Source organism: Geotrypetes seraphini, chromosome 7 (genome assembly GCF_902459505.1).
Source record: "Geotrypetes seraphini chromosome 7, aGeoSer1.1, whole genome shotgun sequence".
NCBI classification, from domain to species: Eukaryota; Metazoa; Chordata; class Amphibia; order Gymnophiona; family Dermophiidae; genus Geotrypetes; species Geotrypetes seraphini.
The window spans coordinates 119,061,638-119,087,969 of record NC_047090.1 but is presented as its reverse complement, the minus strand read 5'-3'; the positions used below and the strand labels follow the sequence as shown (position 1 = coordinate 119,087,969).

Sequence of the window (26,332 nt, the reverse complement as noted above, 5' to 3'; positions counted from 1 at the left end):
TCGCATCAATCAGCCCTGGAGAGGAAATTAAATAGGGAGGGGTAGGGGGGAGTCTCCCAGAGAAACATGTCAGTTCTGCTCATATCATTAACATAACAGATAAAACAAACATTTACCTGCTCGTGTATATTTGTATTTCTTTGATTGTTTGCCTCCTATGTTACCCTTAATGTGGGCTAGTAGGAAATAATGTGATACTATTTTTGTTTTTTTCTTTCTTCCTTTTCTGTTCGTAACAATTTATAATAATCTAATAAATAAACAAACAACCCAGATAAAACAAATTTGCAATACATAACAAGGCAAACAAAACAAGCCACCAACTTGAGCACAATCTGCACTAAGAGTGTGGGAGATTCTATAGATACCCCCCTAGATTCATCAATATGGCATTTGCGGCACATCTGAGACAGTAAGCAGGCAAATGAACAACATCTCACAGGGCAGGCTTCAGAAATAGAGTATCAAAAATACTCCACAAGTTAGAAATAAATAAATAAATAAATACTTCAAACATACATATAAAGTGCATCAAGTGCTCTAAAGTACAAATGAATGTACTAGTGCTGGTTGTTTGCCGGGACCAGCAGAAATAGTGTGTCTGCTATTAGAAAGAAGATTTTCTAGGTAAGAACTTCTCTTTCCTTCTAGTGCGACACTATTCCTGAACCTGTGGAACGTATCAAAGCAGTCCCCCGAGTTTAGGGTGGGACAGATGAGCCTGCTGACAGAAGATCCGAATGCATAGTCCTGTTTGACCACAAATAACCAAAAAGAGGAATGGAGGGAAGATATTAAGTTATATGCAAAAGTTTTCTGCCAGTGATGCTTGGGTGGAAGAGAGTGGGAACACCTCTCCGTGTCTGAAGCTTTTCTTTCGCCTTAAAATACTTTTTCTGGCATTGATGTGTACTGACCTAATGAAGTGATTTGTTTTCTAATATATAGTTACATTACATTAATGATTTCTATTCCGCCAATACCTTGCAGTTCAAGGCGGATTACATCAAAGTTTTCAGGAATTACATAAAAGTTTACAGGAATTGTGACATAGCATAAGAGATGTCATAAGAGTTAGATAAGAATTACCAAAGAGTTGTCGAGGTCTTAAGGTGATAAAAGTTGGGTAATTATAAGTATATTAGAATTTGTAGGGAAATTAGAAGCATATTAGAGTATATTAAGGATATAGGGTGGGTAGGTGGGGTTTGGGTAGGAACTGGTCGTGTTAAATAGGTTTTATGTATTTTTTGAAGAGTAGGGTTTTAGTATCTTTCTTGAAGGTTTTGTAGTCTATGGTCGATGACAACATAATGGTGATTTGTCTGTCCAGTTTAGCTGCTTTGGTGGCTATTAGGTTGTCATATAGTTTTTTTGTTTTACATTTTTTGGATGGTGGGTGTGTGAATAGTGAGTGGGTTCTCCTGTGCCTGGTTGAGGAGGATTGAGTTAGTCAGCTGTTCCAGTAGGTTGGGCTTTCTCCATTAATAGCCTTGAATAGTAGGCAGCAGAATTTGAAGTGTACTCTTGCTTGTATTGGGAGTCATGGTATGCTTCTGTGATGTGGTCATATTTTTTCAATGAGTAGATGAGTAGTCCTGTTTGATAGCCACATCCACCCTGTACAACTTCATGAACATATGGAGAGAGGACCTATAGATTTTTTTCTGGGACCACACTGAAGATTCCACCCATGAGGAAGCCATACCTCTAGTGGAGTGTGCCTAGATGGATATAGATGTATGTTTCCACTTCTGATAAAGGCGCAAGAAATGGCCCTATGGATCCATCTTGAAATTGTCACTTTCGAAGGCGTTCGACCTTTACAGGTAGGCCCCGCAAATATGAACAGATGATCCAACAGTCAAAATTCATTTGAAACCTCCATATACCACAAAGATTCTGCACACACGCGTGGAAGCTGGAAGCCATTTTCAATTATGAAAAAAGGACCTATGCATAAGATCATGACTGATTAGGGATCTCTGCATGAAAATGCCTACAGTTCCATCATTCATTGGGCTGATGTAATTGACACCAAAAATATCAATTAGATGGTATGTTTAAATATTTTTATTAAAGTTTCAAAGAAGTGCTAGTAAAGCAAACAATAGAAAATAACAGAATTCTTACAGAGGTGCACAACACATTCCCCTCCCCCCAAATTCCCATGGTTAAAATCCATCCAGAAATGTTCCCAAATCAGACAAAAGCAGCGGCCAGATCCTGCATCAAGATTACTGAATTGCCTACATTCCAAAGAGGCATGGGCAATCATCAACGATCGCCATTGACCATAAGACGGCGGATCACTAGATAAACAATTAGTTAAAATGGCTTTCTTGCCCAGGAGCATCACTCTGGCAATAAAAGCTGTCAATTCCCTTTGGTTTCCGAATAGTGCTCGTGGGGCTCGACTCCAGCACCGGTGCCACAAAGTAGAAGTATGATGGCCCAAACAGAGCCAAAACTGGTGGATGCAGGGGCAAACCCAGTTCCTACCCAAGAAAGCGTGAGCTTGTGCACATTTAGGACAAGTATGAACTGGAGTAATCCCCATCCGATAGGCATGCATGGGTGATATATAAAATTGTAAAACAATCTTCAATTGAAGTTCCCAATGAATAACATTAGCAGACACCCTCCACAGGTTCTTTACCACTTCTTGTAGTTGTGAGGCAGTCAAAGAGCAGTGAGTGAAGGTCTTCTGCCCAAGAAGTTGCCAAGACCTCCAAATTGGGACCTGGTTGGCTGTCACATAAGCCCACCTGATGAAATCAAAGAGGCACCAATTGTTGAGCAGAAAAACTGAATAGTTCGGATTTAGCCTCTCTGCAGTCCTCTGTCAATGTACCACCTGGCAGCGATTGAACATAGTGTCGGATTTGATAATAGGCAAAAATATCCGCCGCTGGTAAATCAAACGTAGATTGGAATGAGGAAAAAGAAGCCAAATGTCCTTCGTCGGTAAACAACTGAAATAAATATTGTATTCTTGATCAGCCCACCGCTTAAAAGTTACATTTTGTAGATCAGGCAACAAATTACAACTGCCCTGGATCGGCAAGTATGGAGTAGATACAGATAATAATAATAATAATAATAATAATATAATAATAACTTTATTTTTGTATCCCGCCATACCCGGAAGAGTTCTAGGCGGTTCACATCAATTAAACAAGGTTACAAGTGGTTTACAGCAGTTGAGCGGGGTTATGAGCGGTTCAATAACAAATTGATCAAAGTTGCCAGGGGGGGGGGGTGAGGGAAGGATGTAGAGGGGAGAGTGGGTGTTAGATAGAAGGGGCGTTGGGATCCTGGTCTTGGAAGAGGCGGGTTTTGAGTAGTTTTCTAAAGCCGAGGTAGTTGGGGGCCTTGAGGGCCATTTGGGATAACCATGGGTTTAGCTTAGTGGCTTGGAAGGCGAGGGTTTTGTCGAGGAATCTTTTAGAGTGGCAGAGTTTAAGGGAGGGGTAGGCGAATAGTTGGATTCTGCGGGAGTCCTTGATGCTGTGATTTAGGGCAAAGTGAGGGATGATGTAGCTTGGGGATAAACCAAATACTGTTTTATAGCAGAAGCAGGCGAATTTGAATAGGACTCTGGATTCTAATGGCAGCCAATGGAGTTTGTGGTAGAAAGGGGTGATGTGTTCCCATTTTTTCAGGCCGAATATGAGGCGGACAGCAGTGTTCTGGATCATTTTGAGTCTCCTGATGGTTTTTTTTGTGGAGCTTAAGTAAATGATATTGCAGTAGTCCAATATGCTGAGGATGGAGGATTGTACTAGCAGGCGGAATGAAGTTTCGTCAAAGTATTTTTTTATGGTGCGGAGTTTCCAAAGCACCGAGATACTTTTTCTGACGGTATTGTCCGTGTGTTTGTCGAGGGATAGATGTTTGTCTAGTGTGACGCCGAGTATTTTTAGGTTGTGTTCAAGGGGGAAGACGGATCCTTTTACTTGAATTGTGGTGTCTTTGATTTTATCTTTGGGGGTTGCTAGGAAGAATTTTGTTTTATCCGGGTTTAGTTTTAGTCTGTATGATAACATCCAGTGTTCTATCTGATTGAGTATGCTTGAAAGGAAGGTAAGGAGCTCTGATGTAAAACTGGTTAGCGGGATGATTATAGTGATGTCATCTGCGTAGATAAAAAATTTGAGCTTGAGGTTTTGCAGAAGGTTTCCTAGGGAGGCGAGGTAGACGTTGAACAGGTGGGAGATAGGGGGGAGCCCTGTGGCACGCCACAGGAGTTCTCCCAGCTATATGAGAAGGCGTCGTTTTTGAATACCCTGTATGATCTGTTCCGTAAGAACCCGTGGAACCAGTTAAGGACCTGGCCCGAGATGCCTATGTAGGAGAGGCAGTCAAGGAGAATGTTGTGGTCGACCAGATCGAATGCGCTGCTCAGGTCGAGTTGTACAATCAAGGCGCTGGAGCCTTGGCTGAAGAGTTTGTGAAGGTGGTCTAGGAGAGAGGCTATAATGGTTTCGGTGCTGTGGTTGGAGCGAAAGCCTGATTGATTGTCATTTAGGATATTGAATTTATCAAGGTATGTGGTAAGTTCGGCATTGACCAGCCCTTCTGCTATTTTGGTGAATAGTGGGATGCTTGCGATCGGTCTGTAGTTGGACGGGATATTGGGTGGTTCTTTTGTGTTTTTTATGATTGGGGTGATCGAGATGTGGCCTTGTTCTGCTGGGAAGCTTCCGGTAGACAGTAGGAGGTTGACCCATGCCAGCATATTTGCTTTGAAGTGGGTTGGAGCCGTTTTCATGACGTTAGGGGGGCAGGTGTCTAGTCTACAGAAGGAGTTGGTATATTTGTTATAGAATTTGTTGAAGGATTGCCAATCGATAGTAGTGAATTGATCCCAGTTTAGGTCTGCTCTGAACCCCGGGTCTGGTTTGGGACTGTTGTTGTCTTGGAGGGTTGGAAAGTCCCCGTGGGGATTGGCAGGGGCAGTTATCGAAGATCTTAGTTTCAGTATTTTGGAGTTGAAGAAGTCGGCTAGGGAGTTGGCGGTTAGTGTGGGTTCCTCGTCCCGGTTGTCGGTAACTGTCTCGAGATTGTAAAGATCGTTGACCAGTTTGAAGAGGTTACTATTGTTGATTGTGACATTTGAAGATGACAACTTCAAAGAGTTACAGACCCATCGCCACGTCCGCCGTGCAGGGGCAAATATAGGATATTGTGCCACCACCAGGCGGAGGGCCGGAGCAGAAACATGGAGCAAATAGCTAATATGACAGGGAGGGAACAACGTTAATTCCAACTGAGTAACAGTAAAACAAGATGTGCCTCAAAACCAGTCGTTAATGTGTCACATCTGATAAGTAATTGTATACCATCATACATTTAGGAGCCCATACCCCCCCCCCCCCCCTTCTTCCTGTGCAGGCACATCCTGGAAAATGTCATGCGTGGTCTCTTACCCTCCCAAACATAACGTTGTAGGCCTCTAGTAAGTTAGATATTATGATTATAAGACAATAAGGGAAGTACTTGAAACCTCTATAGCCATTTGGGAAATAAAACCATATTAAACACAGCCACCCGTGCCACCACTAATAAAGGAAAAGTTGACCAAATTTTGAGGGACTGCAAGGTTTCCTCCAATAATGGGTCAATATTGCATGCATAAAGAGTAGTAGTATCCTGAGGTATCCAGATCCCCAAATATTTAATCGAGGTGGGAGCCCACGAAAAGGGGAAATCGCCCTCCCAAGTGTCCTATAAGGTAGAGGGAACCTCTAATGCCTTGGATTTTTTTGTAATTCAACGTAAAACCCGAATAAAACCGAAACTCTTCAAGAGAATGAAGGTGAGTGATGGAATTACGTGGTTGCGTTAAAGTAAAAAGTAAATCATCCGCAAAAGGCCTATACCTTTACTATGCGTTCTGAAAAGGCTATTCCCCGAGACCCCAGGATCCCTGGTTACTGTTCGCAAGAAAGGTTCTAAATAGAGCAAAAAAGGAGTGGAGACAAAGGACAACCCTGTCTAGTTCCCGTTCTATCAGAAAGGCATCTGTAATATCATTTACCAGTAGGCGTGCCATTGGGAATGCATATAAAGTACATATTGCATGAGCACGCCAACCAGTCATCCCCAAATAATCCAGCACCCTGAACAAATATATCCAATCCACCTGATCAAAGGCACGTACTGCATCTAAGCTAAGTAGCAACAATGATAAATCTTGAGAGTGAGAATGAGCAAGAGCCAGAATTTCCTTATGAACATTATGTACAGCCTGTCTGCCCTTCATGAAACCCACCTGTTCCAACCCAATGAGTCTCGGAAGAATGGAGGAAAGCCGGTCAGCAAGAATTTTGGCCAAAATTTTGATATCAATGTTTAGGAGCGAAATAGGGCGATAGGACTCGGCGGTGGTCACCTCTTTACCCTGTTTTAGAATCAGTATAATCAAAGTCTCATTGGCCCCCCTAGGGAATTCCTCCTTATCTATAACTTGGGTATAATAATCTCGCAAGGGCGGTCTAATCTGACAGGACAGCAACTTATAAAATTTGGCAGTAAAGCCATCCGGTCCAGTGGCAGAGTAATTTCGCTGGATCTAGATAGCCCTCTGTAATTCTCTAATGGTAATAGGTGTGCTCAGAGATTCAATATCCCGATCCATCAAAGTAGGCAGACCAGAATCTTCAATATAGTCCTGGACAAGAGGACCTGCACCCGAGTCCTTTCTCCCATAGATATCTTTAAAATGGTTCAGAAAAATTCCCGCTATCTGATCTGTAGTATGCTGTAGCCTCCCCAGGCCATCTTTTAGACCCAAAACAAATCTCTGGTCTTTCGCCCGTTTTGTTAAAGGAGCGAGTAATTTTTCCGATCAGTTCCCATAGCGATGATATTTAAACTTCTGGTAAAACATTTTGACCGTACATTCATGTATGAAAGAATTGAGGGCCAAATTTTCCTTTGCAGCAGAAGACGGATGAATATTATACTGACATTAGGCTGCCGCCAAGTCTCATTCTAAATAGAGAATTCCCCTAGATAATCGTCTATTTCAGGCTATAACATAGGCAATACAATCCCCCTGAAGAACAATTTTAGCAGTATTCCAGAACAAGTCAGGGTTAGGACGATGTTGACCATTAAATTCCAAATACTCTTTCCATTTAATTTGCAAAAACGTTTTAAAATGGACATCTTGAAACAAGTAGCTAGGAAAACGCCTCTCAGACCAGAGCCCACATTCACGTCCACCCAAATCAAAGAATGATGTGATATAATGGAGGAGCCAATGACCGCTGCATCAACATTTTACAAAGGAATGTCTGGTAGTAAGAATATAATCAGTCCTAGAGAACGTTCCGTGTGCATGTGACTGATGCGTGTAATCTCGTTCAGTAGTATGAAGCAGACACCAGGGGTCAACCAAATCCAATGCTGTGCAAAGATATGGTGGAATGCCTCGTGTCCGTGAACCCCCAAGGGAAATCCCAGGAGTGGAGCGGTCAACTCCTAAAACCTGATTATAGTCTCCCGCCAAAAACACTGGATCTGCCACCCGCTCCAGCAGCAACGCAGTTAGACTCTCAAAGAATGAATGATCATACACATTGGGTGCGTATTCATTCAGAACACAGAACAAATAAGTACCCATCAAATGAAGCAACAAATAACGCCCCTAGGGGTCACTCTACTATGTGGGCTGTGTAAGGCAAGGATTTATGAATTAGTATGGCTACGCCCGCTTGTTTCTGTGGTGAAGAAGCCACATATACTGCACCCACCAAGTTTGGAATGTTCTAAATCAATGTTCTTCAACCTTTTTATACCTATGTACCGGCAAAAATAAAATAATAATTTTGTGGACCAGCAAACTACTAAGACTGAAATTTTTTTTTAAAAACATTGCCGCCCCATTCCCACAAACCACCTGATCCCATCTGCACAAGCCTCAAATAGTTGATTTCATATTGAACATATTTTATTAAAGTATAAAAAGAAACAATAGTCTGTACAATTGTCATTTTATAAATACATATAATACAGGGCAAGGATCAACAAAACCCCTGTCTCCCCTCCCCTTCACATATATCTCCTCTACTATCAAGAAAATTGAATAAGCCAAATTATTACAGAATGCTACACAAATATCATGTTAACAGAATACCGCAGTCAAACATGGCAGGAATGGTGTTAGGGGGAGTGCAACTAGGGCAACTGCCCCTTGGTCAGAGAGAGCCCTAAGCCAAATGGAAGCTAAAGAAGCACTGCCTGTGTTTTGCACTCCCCAGTTATGTCCAACATCAGCTCTAGCAGGATACATAATTCAAATCTGATATATTCTAATCACAAAATAGAAATAAAATTATTTTTTCTATCTTTTGTTGTCTCTGGCTTCTGCTTTCATCGTCTTTTCACTCTTCCATCCAGTATCTGCCCCTTCCATCCACTGTCTACCCTCTCCCCTTTCCATATGGTATCTGCCTTCTTTCTATGCCCCTCTCCCCATTCCATCCAGCCTGTGTCCCCTCTCTCCTTTTTACGATTCATTCTGCTCTCTTCATTTTTATCTCTCCTACACCAGATCTAGCATCTTTGTCCCTCTCTCCTTATTTTTCATCTGACCCCCTCTTCCCAGCATCAATCTCTCTCTACTTTCTCATCCCTTTCCCTCATCTGATCTCTCCATTCTATCCTGACTCCTTCCCCTCCTCTAATCTCCCTGCCAACTGTTTCCTTCCTATTTTCCTCCTCCCCTGTCCAGCAGTACCTCCCCTTCCCCTCCCTTGTCCAGGAGTACCCTTCTCCCTTCCCTCTCCAGCAAATGTTTCCTCTCTCTAGGCTAGCGGCAGCTTTATGTGCTTTTAACTTCGGCACACAGCTTCCCCTAAGCAGTAATTTAGCCGCGTTTTCATGAGGCAGCCTCGTGGCCTTTGGTAGGCCGGCCCACATCGCATCATCAAAGCGGGCAGGCCTAGCAAAGGCCCTTAAAAGCACACAGAGCTGCCGCTGCTGGTCTGGTGGTGCGTAGACAAAGGCAGAAGGCATATGTGTTAGGAGTCCCAGCATACACGGTGGAAGGCAGGAGTCCCGGCGAAGGCAGGAGTACCAGCATAGCGATGACAACAGAAAGTTGCAAGTCAGCTGACGCCAGCACCTTTTGTTGTGGCGGGGACCCGAATCCTTCATGGACCGGCAAGATTTTTTTTTGCAGACTAGCGGTTGAAGAACACTGTTCTATATCAGTCAAGCGGGTTTCCAGCAGACAGACAGGCCCTGATTCTCCAAAAGTGCGTCCCGATTTTAGGCAGCTGTAGACGTCTTACAGCTGTCTAATCAGCCAATCGGGATGCACGTTTTTTTAAAAAAAATGCTCCCCAGGCAGGCCGCCCGGGAGAGGCGTCCTATTCAGAATCGGCCTATACTAAACGCCGATTCTGTAACCGGCGTCTTTAGAGAATCGGGTTAAATTAGACGCGGCCGCTATACTTATGGCAGCAAGGGATCTCCCTGCTGCAATATGTATAGCGGCCGCGGTTGTTGCGGCCGCCTGTCCCATCACCGACAGGAGAATGCCTAACTCCTCCTGTCGGAACCCCCGAGCCCCCTTCCCCCCAAACTCGTAATCGCCGACAGGAGGATGCCCAACTCCTCCTGTCGGAACCCCGGAACCCCCTCCCCCCCAAACTCGTAATCGCCGACAGGAGGATGCCCAACTCCTCCTGTCGGAATCCCAGAACCACCTCCCCCCCAAACTCGTAATCGCCGACAGGAGGATGCCCAACTCCTCCTGTCGGAACCCCGGAACCCCCTCCCCCCCAAACTCGTAATCGCCGACAGGAGGATGCCCAACTCCTCCTGCCAGAAAGCCCAACGACCCCCCGCCCCAACTAATCTCCCTCCCCCAACTAACCTTTCAATGTTGGTCAGCTGGACGGGTCTTGCTGCCGTCCAGCCGACGGGTCTGCCTCGTGGAAATGAGACGGAAGGCCCCTTCCCGGCCCATCCCCGCTAAATCTAAGGCCTGATTGGCCCAGGCTGTAGAAGCCTGGACCAATCAGGCCTTAGGCATAGCGGGTTCGCCCATCCCCACTAATCCTAAGGCCTGATTGGCCAAGGTGCCTAGCCTGGGCCAATCAGGCCTTAGATTTAGCGGGGATGGGCCGGGATGGAGCGTGCCGTCTCATTTCCACGAGGCAGACCCGTCGGCTGGACGGCAGCAAGACCCGTCCAGCTGACCAACATTGAAAGGTTAGTTGGGGGAGGGAGATTAGTTGGGGCGGGGGGTCGTTGGGCTTTCCGGCTGGAGGAGTTGGGCATCCTCCTGTCGGCGATTACGAGTTTGGGGGGGGGGAGGGGGTTCCGACAGGAGGAGTTGGGCATCCTCCTGTCGGCGATTACGAGTTTGGGGGGGGAGGGGGTTCTGGGGTTCGGGGTTCCGACAGGAGGCATTAGGCATCCTCCTGTTGGTGATGGGACAGGCGGCCGCGGCCGCTATACTTTATTGCAGCAGGGAGATCCCTTGCCACGATCAGTATAGCGGCCGCGTCTACTTACAATGTAGACCAGCATTTTGCTGGCCTACATTTTAAGTGTCTCTTCCTCTACTAGGGAGACGTGTAGGGCCGCCTAAGTTCGCCTAAGGCCTGTGGGCGAGCTTAGGCATCTTGCGGGTCTCCCTAGGCTCCCGGAGGCACCTTCAGGCCTGCTGGGGAGCATTTTTTTTAAAAAAACGTGCATCCCGATTGGCTGATTAGACAGCTGTAGGACGTCTACAACTGCCTAAAATCGGGACGCACTTTTGGAGAATCAGGGCCACAATGTCCACCTTATAATGTTTTAATTGATTCAGAATTTTTGTTCTCTTAACAGGAGAGGTTATACCCGAGACATTCCACGATACTATTCTCATCGCATGTGTTAAGGACATAAATGGTGAGAGTTATGAACTATGTGCAGACCACCATTTTGATGGTAAAGTCCAATAGAGAAGCTTGCTCCAGAGGTTCATTGGGTACTCTAGCCAGCACCCACAGCAGCAAATTAAGACTCCATGCTGTGAAAAACTGTCGCACTAGAGGACAGAGGTGCAAAGCGCCCTTCAAAAACCGGGCCACATCTGGAAGTGCAGCTACAGTGCTCAAAACACAAGAGCCCCACAATAGAAACTTTCAAGGAGCCAACGGCTAGGCCTTTTTCCTGACCTTCCTGCAGGAAGGTGAGCACCACAGAGATAAGCATCGAGTTCAGGTCATCACTCCTCTGAGTACAACAAGCTTGGAAGCACTTCCAGGGCTTTCACATTTGTAGCTAGTTGCTTTCTTCCTACATCTCAGAAGGGTTGCAACTACTCTGTCTAAATAGGCTTTACACGCTACTGCCACGCATTCAAGAGCTATGCCGTAAGATCAAAACGTTCTGGATCCTGCAAGACAATTGAGCCCTGTGTGAGCAGGATGACATGCAAGACTGGAGACCTTGATCCCTTTGTAGATGGACTAAAAGTCTTTGCAGAAGGACTAAAAGTCTGCACATCACATCTCAGCCAATCTGGTACTGCTCGAAATCGCCAGCCCTTGGTGCACCATAATCCTGCGCAGAAGTCTACCTATCATGTGCCACAGAGAGGAGTAAAGAATACCAGCCCATGGCCAAGGCTGCACCAGGGCACCCAGGCCTATGCTCCCAACTCATATCTATGACTGAAAAACTCAGCAGCCTTCTTTTTGGTCACCGATGCCTAGAGGTAGATCTTGTCAGAGAAATCTGATCAATTTCTTTGACTGGGTGACCAGAGAATTGGATAGAGCAATTTCGGTTCTCGAAAGCCAGAGCCAGGTCAGGTTTTCAGGATATCCACAATAAATATGCATGAGATAGATTTGCATCTCAAGGAGGCAGTGCATGCAAATCCATCTCAAACATATTAATTGTGGATATAGCACAGTTACTTACCATAACAATTGTTATCCAGGGAGCAGGCAGATATTCTCAACAGGTGGGTGACATCACCGATGGAGCCCCACAGCGGACAGCCTCGCAAGCAGACTTGCTTGAAGAACTTTGTAAGAGTTTACGAGTGCCTTCCCGCCCGAGTCAGGGCGCGCGTCTCCTGTGAGGTACCTCAGTTCAGATAACTAGCTAAGAAGCCAACCAGGGGAGGAGGGTGGGTTGTGAGAATATATTCCTGCTGTCCCGGATAACAACCGTTACAGTAAGTAACTGTGCTTTATCCCAGGACAAGCAGGCAGCATATTCTCAACAGGTGGGTGACTTCCAAGCTAAGCATAAAGGGATTGAGGGAGAGTTAGCAAGTTAAGAAAAGAGATTTTGTAAAAGAGACTGGCCAAAATGGCCATCCCTTCTGGAGAAAGTATCCAGACAGTAATGAGAGGTGAAAGTATGAACCAAGGACCAGGTGGCAGCCTTGCAAATTTCCTCAGTAGGAGTTGATCTGAGGAAAGCTACAGACGCCGCCATTGCTCTAACTCTGTGGCCCGTGACTCAGCCCTGCAGAGGGAGACCAGCCTGAGCATAGCAGAAAGAGATGCAAGCAGCCATCCAGTTGGAAATGGTTCGCTTCGACACAGGATGCCCCAACTTATTTGGATCAAAGGAGATAAAAAGTTGTGGGGCTGTTCTGTGAGGTTGAGTGCATTGCAAGTAGAAAGCCAAGGCACACTTACAGTCCAAAGAATGGAGCGCCACTTCTCCAGGGTGAGAATGAAGCTTTTGAAAAAATACTGGAAGAACAATAGATTGATTGATATGAAATTCTGAAACAACTTTAGGCAAGAATTTTGGATGAGTACGGAGGACCACTTTGTCATGGTGGAAAACTGTGAAAGGTGGATCTGTCACCAAGGCTTGTAACTCACTAACTCTTCGAGCAGACGTGAGGGCAATCAGGAACACCCCTTTCCAAGTAAGATACTTGAGATGAGCCTTGTCAATTGGTTCAAATGGAGGCTTCATCAATTGAGCTAGGATAACATTGAGATCCCAGACCACTGGAGGTGGTTTGAGCGGTGGATTAACATTAAAAAGTCCTTTCATGAAGCGGGAAACCACAGGGTGTGCAGACAGAGGTTTCCCATCAAGAGACTGATGAAAAGCAGCAATTGCACTGAGATGGACTCGGATAGATGTAGACTGGAGTCCAGATTGTGATAAGTGAAGTAAGTAATCCAAAACTCAAGCCAAGGAGGTAGACATTGGCTCCATGTTGCGAGTAGAACACCAAGTAGAAAATTTCTGACCGTAACACTGCCTAGTGGACGGCTTTCTGGAAGCTACCAAAATGTCCTGTACAGATTAAGAAAACTGTAGAGAGTCAGTTAGATTGAAAGGTACCAAGCTGTTAAGTGTAGAGACTGCAGATTAGGATGAAGTAAGGATCCTTGACTGAGTAATCAGAGAGGAAAAAACTGGTAGAAGCAGAGGCTCCCTGGTGCTGAGTTGAAGTAGAAGGGAGTACCATGGTTGTCTGGGCCACCGAGGAGCTATCAGAATCATGGTGGCATGTTCTGTATTGAGTTTGACAAGAATCTTGAGAATCAGAGGGAATGGAGGGAAGGCATAGAGAACTGACCCGTCCAGTCCAGGAGGAAAGCATCTGCCTTGAGACACTGGGGAGAGTGAATCCGGGAGCAGAACTGAGGCAGCTTGTTGTTGAGGGGAGACGCAAAGAGGTCTATCTGAGGGGTCCCCCATTGAGCAAACACCTGACGTAGAGGCGAGGAAGTGAGTGTCCATTCGTGAGGTTGCAGAAGACGACTCAATTTGTCTGCCAGATAGTTGTGCTGACCTTGAATGTAGACAGCTCTGAGAAAGATGTTTTGATGGATTGCCCAATCTCACAGCTTCAGAGCTTCTTGACAAAGGGAGTGAGATCCCGTACCTCCCTGTTTGTTGACATAGTACATGGCGACTTAGTTGTCTGTCCAGACAAGGACTACGTTGCGGAGGAGAGGTCTTGTGCTTGAGAGAAGACTCAGAACCTCGCTGGAAGCACGATGCCTCGAATACCTCAAGCGAGGCTCAGGAGAGTCTGGCCCAGGAGGAGGCGAAGAGTCACTGGATGATAAGCGACGAGACTTCCAAGGCTTGCCTCAAGGTGCTTCAACAGGAGGCTCAGGCTGGCTCGTAGAAAGCAGGGTCGAGGCCAGGAGGAGTTGAGCCATGACAGAGGAAATCTGAGTGGTCAGAATGTCTTTCAACATGTCCTCTAACATAGGCACCGAAACGAAAGGATCACGTCTCGAAGGTGCAGCAGTGCGTTCCAAAGAGGGCGACCTTGAGGATGATTATTCCCTATGTTTGGAGGCACGCTTACCAGGAGGTCTCGTAGAGCTGGCAGGACTTTAGGCACGGCCTGGGATGCCTGAGACTCTAGATCAGGGGTGTCCAATGTCGGTCCTCGAGGGCCGCAATCCAGTCGGGTTTTCAGGATTTCCCCAATGAATATGCATGAGATCTATTAGCATACAATGAAAGCAGTGCATGCAAATAGACCTCATGTATATTCATTGGGGAAATCCTGAAAATCCAACTGGACTGCGGCCCTCGAGGACCGACATTGGACACCCCTGCTCTAGATGCTTCCTAGGAAGGGTACCTGAAGGAGAAACAGGAGACTTACCCACAGATGAAGACTTTGAAGAGACAGGAGCCAAGACCTTCGAGGCTGAAGTGGTCGAGGTCTCGGTCGAGACAGCCACAGGTGTCGGGGTCGAGGTCTTGGGAGTTGAGGCCGTCCCCGAAGCAGAGGTCGAGGCCCTTTCAGCAGACTGCTCCATAGTGCCAAATAGTTGAAGAATTTTAGCACAGAATCTGCGAAGGGCTCGAGGTTGAAGGGCAGCACAGCGCGAACAAGCATCGGGGCAATGTTCAGGACCCAGGCAAACAATACACCGACGATGAGGGTCGGTGATTGAAATAACCCTGTCGCACTGGCTAAGAGGCTGGGACATAGAAAAAAAAAAAGACGACCGACGAAAGAACGAGGTTCAGCGGCCAAGCCTAGGTCAAAAGGCCGCCGGCCAAAAAAGAAACAATAAAAGTTTTATTATTTTTATTTTTTTTAAATAAAAGATAAAGTACACGCGAGAACAGCGACTAGAAGGCAACGAAGGGCTGCAGAACTGAAGTGAAGATGACTTCTCGGCTCCGCGGAAAATGTTGAACTAAGGTACCTCACAGGAGACACGCGCCCTGACTCGGGCAGGAAGGCACTCACGCATGCGCGGTGCAGCACTTGTAAGCTCTTACAAAGATCTTCAAGCAAGTCTGCTTGCGAGGCTGTCCGCTGCGGGGCTCCATCGGTGACGTCACCCACCTGTTGAGAATATGCTGCCTGCTTGTCCTGGGATAACCTGAAAACCTGACCTGGCTCCTACTCTTGAGGACTGGAATTGCCAGGATAGAGAATGTGCACTAGATGTGGCGTATTTAGATTTTAGCAAAGCCTTTCACAGTGTTCCACACAGACATCTAATAAATAAACTGAGTGACCTCAGGATGGGTCCCAAAGTGACGGGCTGGGTCAAGAACTGGTTGAGCAGAAGGGGACAGAGGGTAGTAATCAATGGAGATTGCTCTGAGGAAAAGGATGTTACCAGTGGTGTGCCTCAAAGTTCTGTACTTGGGCCTGTTCTTTTTAACATTTTATATTGCTGAAAGGTTGTCTGGTAAGATTTGCCTCTCTGCGGATGATACCAAATGCTGCAATAGAATAGATACTCAGGATGGTATGAATAACATGAAGAAAGACCTGGCAAAGCTTGAAGAATGGTCTGAAATTTGGCAGCTAAAATTTAATGCTAAGAATGCAAGGTCATGCATTTGGGCTGCAAAAACTTGAGGGGACGGTACAGTTTAGGGGTGAAGAACTTATGAGCACGACAGAGGAGCGGGACTTGGGTGTGATTGTATGTGATGATCTTAAGATGGCCAAACAGGTGACAAATGCCTGTATCTTGGTGTTGTATACAGACCTCCAAGACAACAGGAAAACATAGATATAGAACTAATCGAAGACATAGAGACCATCACTCTGCGTGGAGACACGATGTTGTTAGGGGACTTCAATATGCCTGATGCAGATTGGAACAAACTTTCCGCTACGACCAGCAGCAGCAGAAGGCTACTAACCTCCATAAAGGGAGCACAACTCAAACAAATGGTATTGGAGTCTACTAGGGATCAGGCGATACTCGATCTGGTACTCACCAACGGAGAAAGTGTCACAGAGGTTTCGGTAGGCGATACGTTGGCCTCCAGTGACCACAAACATGGTGTGGTTTCACCTCAGGAAAGGATTCACTAGATCTAACACATCCACAAAGGTCCTCAACTTTAAGGGTACTAACTTCAAAAGCATGGGTGATTTTGTCTATCGGGTGCTGCAAAACCAGGCCGCAACAGATAATGTAGAGGTAATGTGGTCAGTTCTGAAATCTACCCTACACAGAGCAACCAACCTCTATATAAAAACAGTAAGTAAATGGCGGAGGAACAATAAACCTCAGTGGTTCTCTGCGGAGATTTTGGACCTCGTAAAAAAAAAAAAAAAAAGAAAAGATCATTTATCTCCTGCAAACAATCAGGAAAATGAGAGACTAAAGAAGACTATCTGGCCAAGTCTAGAGCTGTCAAAACAGCAGTCAGAAAGGCCAAACTCCGGATGGAAGAGAATCTAGCAAAGATCATTAAAAAGGGGGATAAATCCTTCTTCAGGTATATTAGTGACAGAAAAAGGAACACAGATGGGATAATGCACCTTAGGAATTCAGATGGGAATTATGTAGAATTGGACTCTGATAAAGCCAAACTACTAAATGAATACTTATGCTCAGACTTTACCTGCGAGGCGCCAGGATCCAGTCTGCAGCTGCAGACAAGGGAAAGCTTGAAAGACCCATTTCGAGATTTTGAGTTTACGTCCAGCAGCGTCTACTAAGAACTTTCAAAGCTCAAAGTGAACAAAGCCATGGGACCAGACAAACTACATCCCAGGGTGCTTAGGGAGTTGAGAGATGTCCTGGCGGAACCGTTATCCGCGCTGTTCAGTCTTTCCCTAAGTACAGGAAGAGTCCCATTGGACTGAAAAACAGCTAACGTCATTCCACTCCACAAAAAGGGATGTAGGACGGAGGCTACAAATTACAGACTGGTGAGTCTCACAGCGATAGTGAGTAAAATTATGGAAACAGTAATCAAACACAAATTAGATACGATCCTGAACGATCATGTCCTCTCTCAATCTCCTCTGTTCGAGAGAGAAGAGGCCCAATTTCTCTAATCTTTCGCTGTACGGCAGCTCCTCCAGCCCCTTAACCATCTTAGTCGCTCTTCTCTGGACCCTTTCGAGTAGTACCTTGTCCTTCTTCAGGTACGGCGACCAGTGCTGGACGCAGTACTCCAGGTGAGGGCATACCATGGCCCGGTACAGCGGTACTCTGGATCCTTCTCTCTCTTTTCTCACTCCCTTTGAAGCAAGGGAGGGAATGAGAGAAAGAGAGATGATGGAAAGTGAGAGAGAGAGGGAGACATGTTGCACATGGGGGTGGAGGAGAGAGGAAGAAATGTTGTGCAGGAGTGGGAAAAAGATGAAGAATAATCCAGGATAGAAGGGAGTGAGGATGCTGAACCATGGGAGGGAGGGAGGGAAGAGAGAAATGCTGGACCTTGGTAGGAGAAATCAACGGACAGCAACCGCTTGAAGAAGAATTTGCAAAAGACAGGAAAGCAGAAGAAAGAGAAACTGGAATCAACTTGATGGAAAAAAAATCTCCTGACAAAAGGTTAAAAAAAAAAAAAAAAAAAGAATTTATCAACTGAAATGTGTTAGCTTTGTGAAATATATATAGCAGATGTCTTTGTACTGTGGTCAACAGAAAAGGAAATGCATTTCTGGTTTTATTTTTCCAGTATTAAAGTACTTGCTGACTCTTGCTGCACTGCCAGTTGAGGACCTCCTCCAAAAGGTGGCCAGAACTTCCCTCCACCAAGCGTAGCAGTTGCTGGCAGCATCTCTGAGCCACTGAGGTGTCAGCATTTGTGACTCAGAACACTGCTGCTGCCTGCCAAGCTTGGCTACAGGGACCCTCGGTTACCTTCAGAGAAAGTCCTCAGCTGACATAGCTTGAGGGTCCTCATGAGCTGGAGTATTTATATTTACATTCGAGCTCTGGCAGAGGCCCATTTACAAATTATGTATTCTTCCCAATTAATATTTCCAAATTAATAAAATGTCTTTGTTTATTTGAAAATGGGTCTCTACCAGAGCCTTTAATTCAGTAGCATAATTAAATGAAGTTTACAGGGACAGGCAGGGACGGAAGAGATTATTTGTGGTTGCAGATGGGGATGGATTCGATTTCCAGTGGAAACGGGTTTGATTTCTGTCCCTGTATAATTCTCTACCTGAAACTGCAACAGCTGCATCTTCCGGAGCTGCTGTTCTTCCCCTCATGGATGTAGACTCCTGGAGGCTGAAATCTCATAGAAACATAGAAATAGACGGCAGATAAGGGCCACGGCCCATCCAGTCTGCCCACCCTAATAACCCTCCCCTACCTTTACTCTGTGAATAGATCCCACGTGTCGATCCCATTTGGCCTTAAAATCAGGCACGTTGCTGGCCTCAACCACCTGGAGTGGAAGACTATTTCAGCGATCAACCACCCTTTCAGTGAAAAAGAATTTCCTGGTGTCACCTTGCAGTTTCCTGCCCCTGATTTTCCACGGATGCCCTCTTGTTGCCGTGGAACCCTTGAAAAAGAAGATATCTTCTTCCGCCTCGATGTGGCCCATGAGATACTTGAACGTCTCAATCATGTCTCCCCTCTCTCTGCGTTCCTCGAGTGAGTATAGCTGTAATTTATCTAGCCGTTCCTCGTGCGGAAGATCCTTGAGTCCCGAGACCATCCGGGTGGCCATTCTCTGGACCGACTCCAGTCTCATATCTGTCCTACCAAAGAGGTCCAAATCTTAACTCCTGCACAGCAAAGAGTCTTTATGCCAGTATCGACCAACCTTGGATTCACAGTCGTCTTCAACAGAGCTAAATTCTCAGAACGCAAAGATCGTTTTAGAATATAACTACCGTATTTTCACGCAGATAACGCGCACCCGTGTATAACGCGCACACGGGTATAGCGCGCAGAAACCACAATATTATGTATAAAAACTTTTGTATACCGCGCTCACGGGTATAACGCGCATGCTGCCCGACTGTCCTTTCGCCCGCCCCGACTCTCCTCTGGCCACCCCGACTCTCCTTTCGCCTGCCCCGACTCTCCTCTGGCCACCCCGACTCTCCTTTCGCCCTCCCCGACTCTCCGTGCACTGTCCCGACTCTCCGTTTACCCGCCCTGCCCTGCCCCCCCCCCCCCCTGGCAGGACCACTCGCACCCCCACCCCGAAGGACCGCCGACTCCCCGACAATATCGGGCCAGAAGGGAGCCCAAACCCTCCTGGCCACGGCGACCCCCTACCCCCACCCCGCACTACATTACGGGCAGGAGGGATCCCAGGCCCTCCTGCCCTTGACGCAAACCCCCCTCCCTCCAACGATCGCCCCCCCCCAAGAACCTCCGACCGCCCCCTCATAAATGCTTTTATTAGAAGCTTATGGCTTGCCCACTAAATATCCTCCCTTCTGGAAGACACAGCAGAGAGTCTAATAAGAGCCCACGAGATACAAAAGTTTTTCTACATAGTTCCCACCCCGCCCGACGCCCGATTCACCCCCCCCCAGCAGGACCGCTCGCACCCCCCACCCCGAACGACCGCTCGCACGCGCTCCCACCCGCACCCGCGATCGGAGCAAGAGGGAGCCCAAGCCCTCTTGCCCGGCCGACTCCCCGACAATATCGGGCCAGGAGGGAGCCCAAACCCTCCTGGCCACGGCGACCCCCCACCCCCACCCCGCACTACATTACGGGCAGGAGGGATCCCAGGCCCTCCTGCCCTCGACGCAAACCCCCCTCCCTCCCTCCAACGACCGCCCCCCCCCAAGAACCTCCGACCGCCCCCCCAGCCGACCCGCGACCCCCCTGGCCGACCCCCACGACACCCCCATCCCCCTTCCCCGTACCTTTGCTAGTTGGCCAGACAGACGGGAGCCAAACCCGCCTGTCCGGCAGGCAGCCAACGACGGAATGAGGCCGGATTGGCCCATCCGTCCCAAAGCTCCGCCTACTGGTGGGGCCTAAGGCGCGTGGGCCAATCAGAATAGGCCCTGGAGCCTTAGGTCCCACCTGGGGGCGCGGCCTGAGGCACATCAATTACCTCCCACCCTCCCGGATGTGTAATGATAAAATCAGAAAATAAAATTCTTAATGTGAGTCAACAAAAAGAGCCAATGGACCCCATATTTATTTAAAAAAACACTGTGCCCTAAACATTCAGAATTCATTTTTTCAAATTTATTAAAACTTTGTACTGTATTCTGAAAGCGACTAAATTATTACAGAAAAAAAACATAGAATGACAACTCAGTAGGTGAACATTGCTTAATGAAAGATCACTCCCTTAAAGACCTCTCTTAAAGTTAAAGGAAACTTTAGAGACTCACAAGAATGGAAAACACATGCAACTAGAAAGATCAAGACTAAAACAAAAAGACTTAATAGAGACATTGGATTTCTTACCCATTATCAAGTGTTACTGTCTTGTCACTTCTCTCTATTACTAACCCCCATTTACGACTATAATAACTTAAAGGGGCATAATAAAAAAATACATCTAAGGCCAATTTGGACGTAGGGCGCTAGTGGTCCAAAGCTGGCAGCGGTAAAATGTCCATTCTCGAAAAATACGTCTAAAGTATACCTTTTCTTGAAAATCGTCTACCTGTACATGCAGGCATTTGAGCATCCATACCACCACTACATCTAACTTTGAGCTGGCATTAGGGTGTCTGAAGATGGATTTCTGAAGAGATTTTGAGCATTGGTCTGTGGGGGATTCAGCTGTAAGGCTCAGGTTTGCGAGAACACACATCCATAATGAGGGCATCGCAGGTTTAATCTTTTGAAAAACTGCCTTGGCTATGATTACATGATGGTTTGTTCTCCTCCCTACCAGCCTCTACTCCTCATCGCAGGCTTCCTGCTCCCCAGTTTGATGGGCATAGGTAGAATAAGAACAGGGCTCTTTTAAAGTGAGGTCAGTTTGCTTTTATTCTCAGCAGCTGCACTTTCCTTGCCTTCTGGCAGACCCTATATTATATTGCTACATATTCCTGAGGGTCATGGGCCCCACATTGGGAACCATTGATGTAGGCCTTCATTCATATCAAGCTGGAAATTTTTTCCCCTATTTTATGTATCATTCAACAAATATCCTGGCCAGAAGCCATGCATCACAGCTCTTTCCCTAGAATTACCAACTCTAAATCGGGCAACTAGTTGTTGCCATTAAGCAATGACCAGTACGCTGGAGATAAGGCCTAACTGGTATATGGAATCAAGGTGTGGGAAGACTCTTCCACATGGCATAACCAGGAGGGAGCTTTCTTACCTCTTTGTCCTTACTATATTTGCTCTGATGCAGCTTCTTGTATTTGTGCAGTCGCAGCATGTTGTACAGTTCATCCTTGGAGAGAGAGAATTCTTCTTCATCACCTTCTTCATCACTCTGTGAATCTGTGTCACTAGAATCCTCACTCAGCAGGATGCTCTGAGAGAAGCAAATACATAATAAAGGAAAGATGAGAAGACCGATTATTCTACAAGGAAGACCTCACAGCTGAAAGCGTATTGCATCACTCACTATCACAGCGACTACAGCTCAGGTGTTCTTTGGTAGAATGTAGTATATGGTTACCAAGCAACTAGTGCATGCAAGAGAAAATTAATAAGGGGGCAGATAAATGTCTTCAGCTGCTTCCTTTCAACAGAACCTTGCACATGGGATAAGCCAGATTTCTCAAGTTTATGCAAATGAGTTCAAAATACCACTGCAACTCCGTTAGATCTTGAGCAAGTCACTTAATCCTGCAAATACAAACTTAGTTTATGAGCCCTCTAGAAACAGAGAAATCGCTACAGTGCCTGAATAAAGTTCAACTTGAACTACTAAGAAAAAGGCATAAGTGGATCCCAATACTTACTTATAGGGTGTCTGATTTTAGGTTTTAACCAATAAAACAATGAAAAAAAATCCTTGATGTAAAAATTAAATAAGTCTTTATCCAATAAACACCACTTCCTACTGTAACATGTTGAGAGGATATCACCACCTTCTATTCTCACACCCCTAAGCTAGAGGGCATTGTTATGAAACTCAAGCCCATAAGTTCAAGGACAGTTGTTTGAGCCCCAGGTACAGACACAGCCCAATGTTCTACAACTTCTGGAAACCTTTGGGCAAGTCTGACCTTGCATACGCATGTGCCTTCCTGCCCACCCAATTCAAATGGGACCCATAGTTGGATTCTCTATGCTTTTTTAATGCAGCTTCAAGAGAAGGTGGGAGGGTACACGAGATAACCTGCTGTCCTCAGAGATCACCTTCTAGAGGTGAATAACTTTGTATTTTCTGAGGAGAAGCAGGACATTATGTTTTCACATGTGGGAACCTCTACCTACCAGGCTCACTGCAAACAAAAAACAATCAATAGTGGCTTGCAATGGCAAGGTTAACTAGTAGTAATAATTCTAATAACATTTCCTGTTGTGAATCTCAGCCTGGAACAAAAATGAATGGGCCTAGGAGGGTGGAGTTGGATTCTAGACTCCAAACAAATTCTGCAGAACTGTCTTACTGAATCAACTGTTGAATCAGAATTCTATTCAAGGCAATACCGAGATGTGAATATGTGGACTCAAGAGAACATCACAATTCTGTAAATCTCCTTAATGGAGACTGATCTCAAGTTGGCTTCATATGCCGTCGTGTCATGACCTTCCAGATCCAGTCCAGCCTGTGCATAAGTGAAGGAGATGCAGTCTGCTAGCCAACTGAATAGAGTGCATTTACCAATGGCTGCCACATTCTGTTTGGAAAAAGAAAAAACTGCAGGTCTTGCTCAAGTCAGGCAAGCAGGAAGATACACATGCTTGTTGTCATCCTTGCCAAAGGCTTCTAGAAGTTGTAGAACTCTGGGCAGCACCCGTACTGGGCTTTCGTGGATGATGTTGTCCATATGTGAAAACAATGTCCTCAGAAAATAGACTTTTTAATGAACACACAGTATTTTTATACTTCGCTTGAGATATGCACTCATGTGTCCAACTATTCAATATTTCAAAGAACTAGAAATAATTTTATTTTAAAAGGATGGTTTTGTTTCAAATTAAAGCAGAAAGAGGAAGACAGAAAAAAAATATCTGGAAAAGTTAAGAGGCTGGTCAAGCAATCAGGAAAGCAAAGCAAAGATGTAGAATTCCATATGCTAGGTATTCAATCCCAACCCGAGAGTTGCAGAAATCCAACACTTTTCTGAGTACATCCCCCCCCCCCCTTAGACTGAGAGCTAGAGCTATATCCAGATGAGTACCAAAGCCAAGCAACATAACTGAACAAATTCTGGACAAAGGGGTATGGGGGAAGATCCCCAGCAACAAAAATAATTTCTGAACTGGTCTGCTCTGCAAAACATGAAACGAGTAATAAACCGGCACAAAGGCAATCCAGCAAAACATTGGAGGAACTATGTAGAACTAACCTGTTGTGTGCAACAAGAACTCACATGACAGCCTTCAGTAAAGCATACTCACAGAAGTGGAAAACTGTTCACAGGATCCATCAACTGACTAGAAAGACTTCAAGACTGCATGGAGAATAATTGAGGCAGAAAGAAGCAGGCTATTCTAAACAACTGAACATACATAGAGAGGGCGGGTCGTTTGGAATCCTACAGGGACTAATAGAAAGAAGATTATCGAAGGTAAAAACCTAATCTTCATTCTGATACATCCCTTCTGGATTCCATATGCTAGGTGACGTACCAAAGCAATTGTAGCAGCTAGGGAGGGACAGAAGAGCCTGCCCTCAACACAGAGATACCCCCACCCAAAAAAAAACCCCCGCATCTGAACAAGCCACCAAATGAACTCAGTAAAACCGGGAAAAGTATGAAGAAAGAACCAAGTAGCCGCCCTGCAAATTTCATCTGGATGAAACACCCGAGACTCCGCCCATAATGCAGTAATACTTCTAGTTGAATGGGCCGTAACAGAAACCAGTGGCTGCTTGCCGCGAGCTATGTAAGACTCAGAAAATGGACAATCAAAGTTTAAACCCATTGAGCTATCAAGGAATTGAATGCCAGCCAAACACAGCAAGGCGCAGCAGTCAGGAAAAGTAGGTAATCGGACAGCTGGAAATTATTAGTCCTCTCCAAATAGTGGAGCAAGATTCTCCTGACATTCAACTTGTGCAAGATCTGATCCTGTCGCTCTGAACCCAAGGAAGGAAACTCAGGTAAACAATCCTCTTGGGTGGCCTGGAAGGTAAAAACCACCTTTGGTAGAATGGACGGTACAGTATACGGAGAAAGGATTCCCTGCATGAAAGAGCCTGAAACAACGGAAAAAAAAATAGTAGAAAACAAGAAAAACCAGAGCAGAGGAGGAAGTGACATCATCCCGGTGAATGGCTGCCTAAACCGAGAGCTCCGAAGGGGCTGAAGTGAAAAGTGGAGTGGACTGCTTCTAGCACATAGTATTTTTGGCGATTTGAGAGGATTTGCGTACCCTAGTTATGGCGACTCGGAAAAAGCTAGAAAAATATAAATATTATGGAGAAGGAGGGGAAAAATCGGCGTCTGATCTGCCGGGCAAGAGCGTGGAAAAAATCAAGATGGCCGCAGGGCCATCGACTCAATCCGAGTCAGAGGACGAAGGCATACCGGCACACCAGATAGAATTAAATGGATAGGCACATAAGACCATGCAGATGTGGTTCAGCGAACTGAAGGAGGAAATGGTAGGGGTCCGCCAGGATGTGAAAACGGCCCTGGCGGAGCTTCGCGCTGATGTTGGTGAATTAGGGGCCCGGGTCTCTGTGACCGAAGACCACGTGGAAGCGCTATCCACCTCTGTGTCGAGTATTAAAGATAATACTAACCGTATTTCCACTGAACTACAAGAGTTGCAGGCGCAGGTGGAGGATCTTGAAAATCGGTCCCGCCACTGTAACTTGAGATTTAAGGGCATACCCGATTTGGAAGCGTATCGTGACTGTAAGTTGGTGGTACGGGAGTTTTGTCATCAAATCCTTAGCGCGGCTGGAGCAGCGGTGCCAGATGATATCTTGCTGCAGCGGGCCCATCGTAGCTTGGGGCCATCCTGAGGACAGGGGGCAAAGGATATTATTGCCTGTTTTGGGGACTTCACTTTGAAGGAAAAAGTTTTGCAAGCGGCACGTCATCAACCGCAATTTCGGTGGAAAGATTTGAAAGTGGGGGTTTATCAAGATTTAGCTTGGTCCACACTGCAGAAACGAAAAGCCTTTAAAGAAGTTACACAGACATTATGTGCTGAGGATTATAAGTATCACTGGCTTTTCCCCTTTGGAGTCTGGCTGACAGTTAATGGAAAATCTAAACGAGCGAGTACAGTCACAGAGACATGGTCTGCAATGCGAGACTTGAGCTGTGCGGGTCTTCCCGCTGCTGCAACTACCTCTGGGCTGAATGGGACCTGGACCACAGTATTGAGATTGGGCAAGAAAACTGCCAAATCTGCTACCTGAGGAACTCCTGAGCCCCATTAGTGGGTTTCTTTGAATATTGCTGGACAAGGATGATGCTGAGTTGGGTGTGGGTTTAGTCCTATACACACTTCTAATTTCTGCTTTACACTATATGTCAGCTATGTGCGAGTGTGCTGGTTTCATGTTCTTTACTCTGCTCAGGTTGGAAGGGGTGGAGTGTGATGTTGGGGAATTAGGAGTTTGGTTTGTTGTACGAATGTTTGGCTGGGGGTGGGGATGTTCTTTGGATATGGCTGGGGGAAGCGGGGGGGTTTAGAGTAGTCACCTGTGGAAGATATCACTTTCTACTGACTGGCTAATCTTGACAAAGGAGGATCAGCAACCAGTAAGGGGGGTGGGGCAGGGAGGGGTTCAGCAGGGGGGGATGGTAAACTTTTTTCTATAGGGTCATGGAATGTTAATGGGATGAATAGTCCAGGTAAACGGAGTATAGTATATCATGAATTGAAGAGGCTACAGTGGGATATTTGTCTGCTTCAGGAGACTCATCTGAGGCATCGGGATGTGGGAGTGTTGCATACGCCTGCCTTTGAGCAAGTTTGGACTCATCAAAGTGGCAGGACCCCTAAGAAGGTGGGGGGGGGGTTGGCTATTCTGGTGCGTAGAGGCTTGGGTTTAGTGGTGC

The 26,332-nt window shown here is 46.1% G+C and overlaps 1 protein-coding gene across 1 annotated transcript in view; it reads right to left on the bottom strand.

Annotated features, from left to right (window-relative positions):
• The window catches only part of INO80 (INO80 complex ATPase subunit), a 348,126-nt gene that overhangs the window by 256,788 nt on the left and 65,006 nt on the right, over positions 1–26,332 (bottom strand). The window contains 1 exon segment of the mRNA XM_033951235.1: positions 21,508–21,666. Within this exon segment, the coding sequence (XP_033807126.1) occupies positions 21,508–21,666 (159 nt within the window).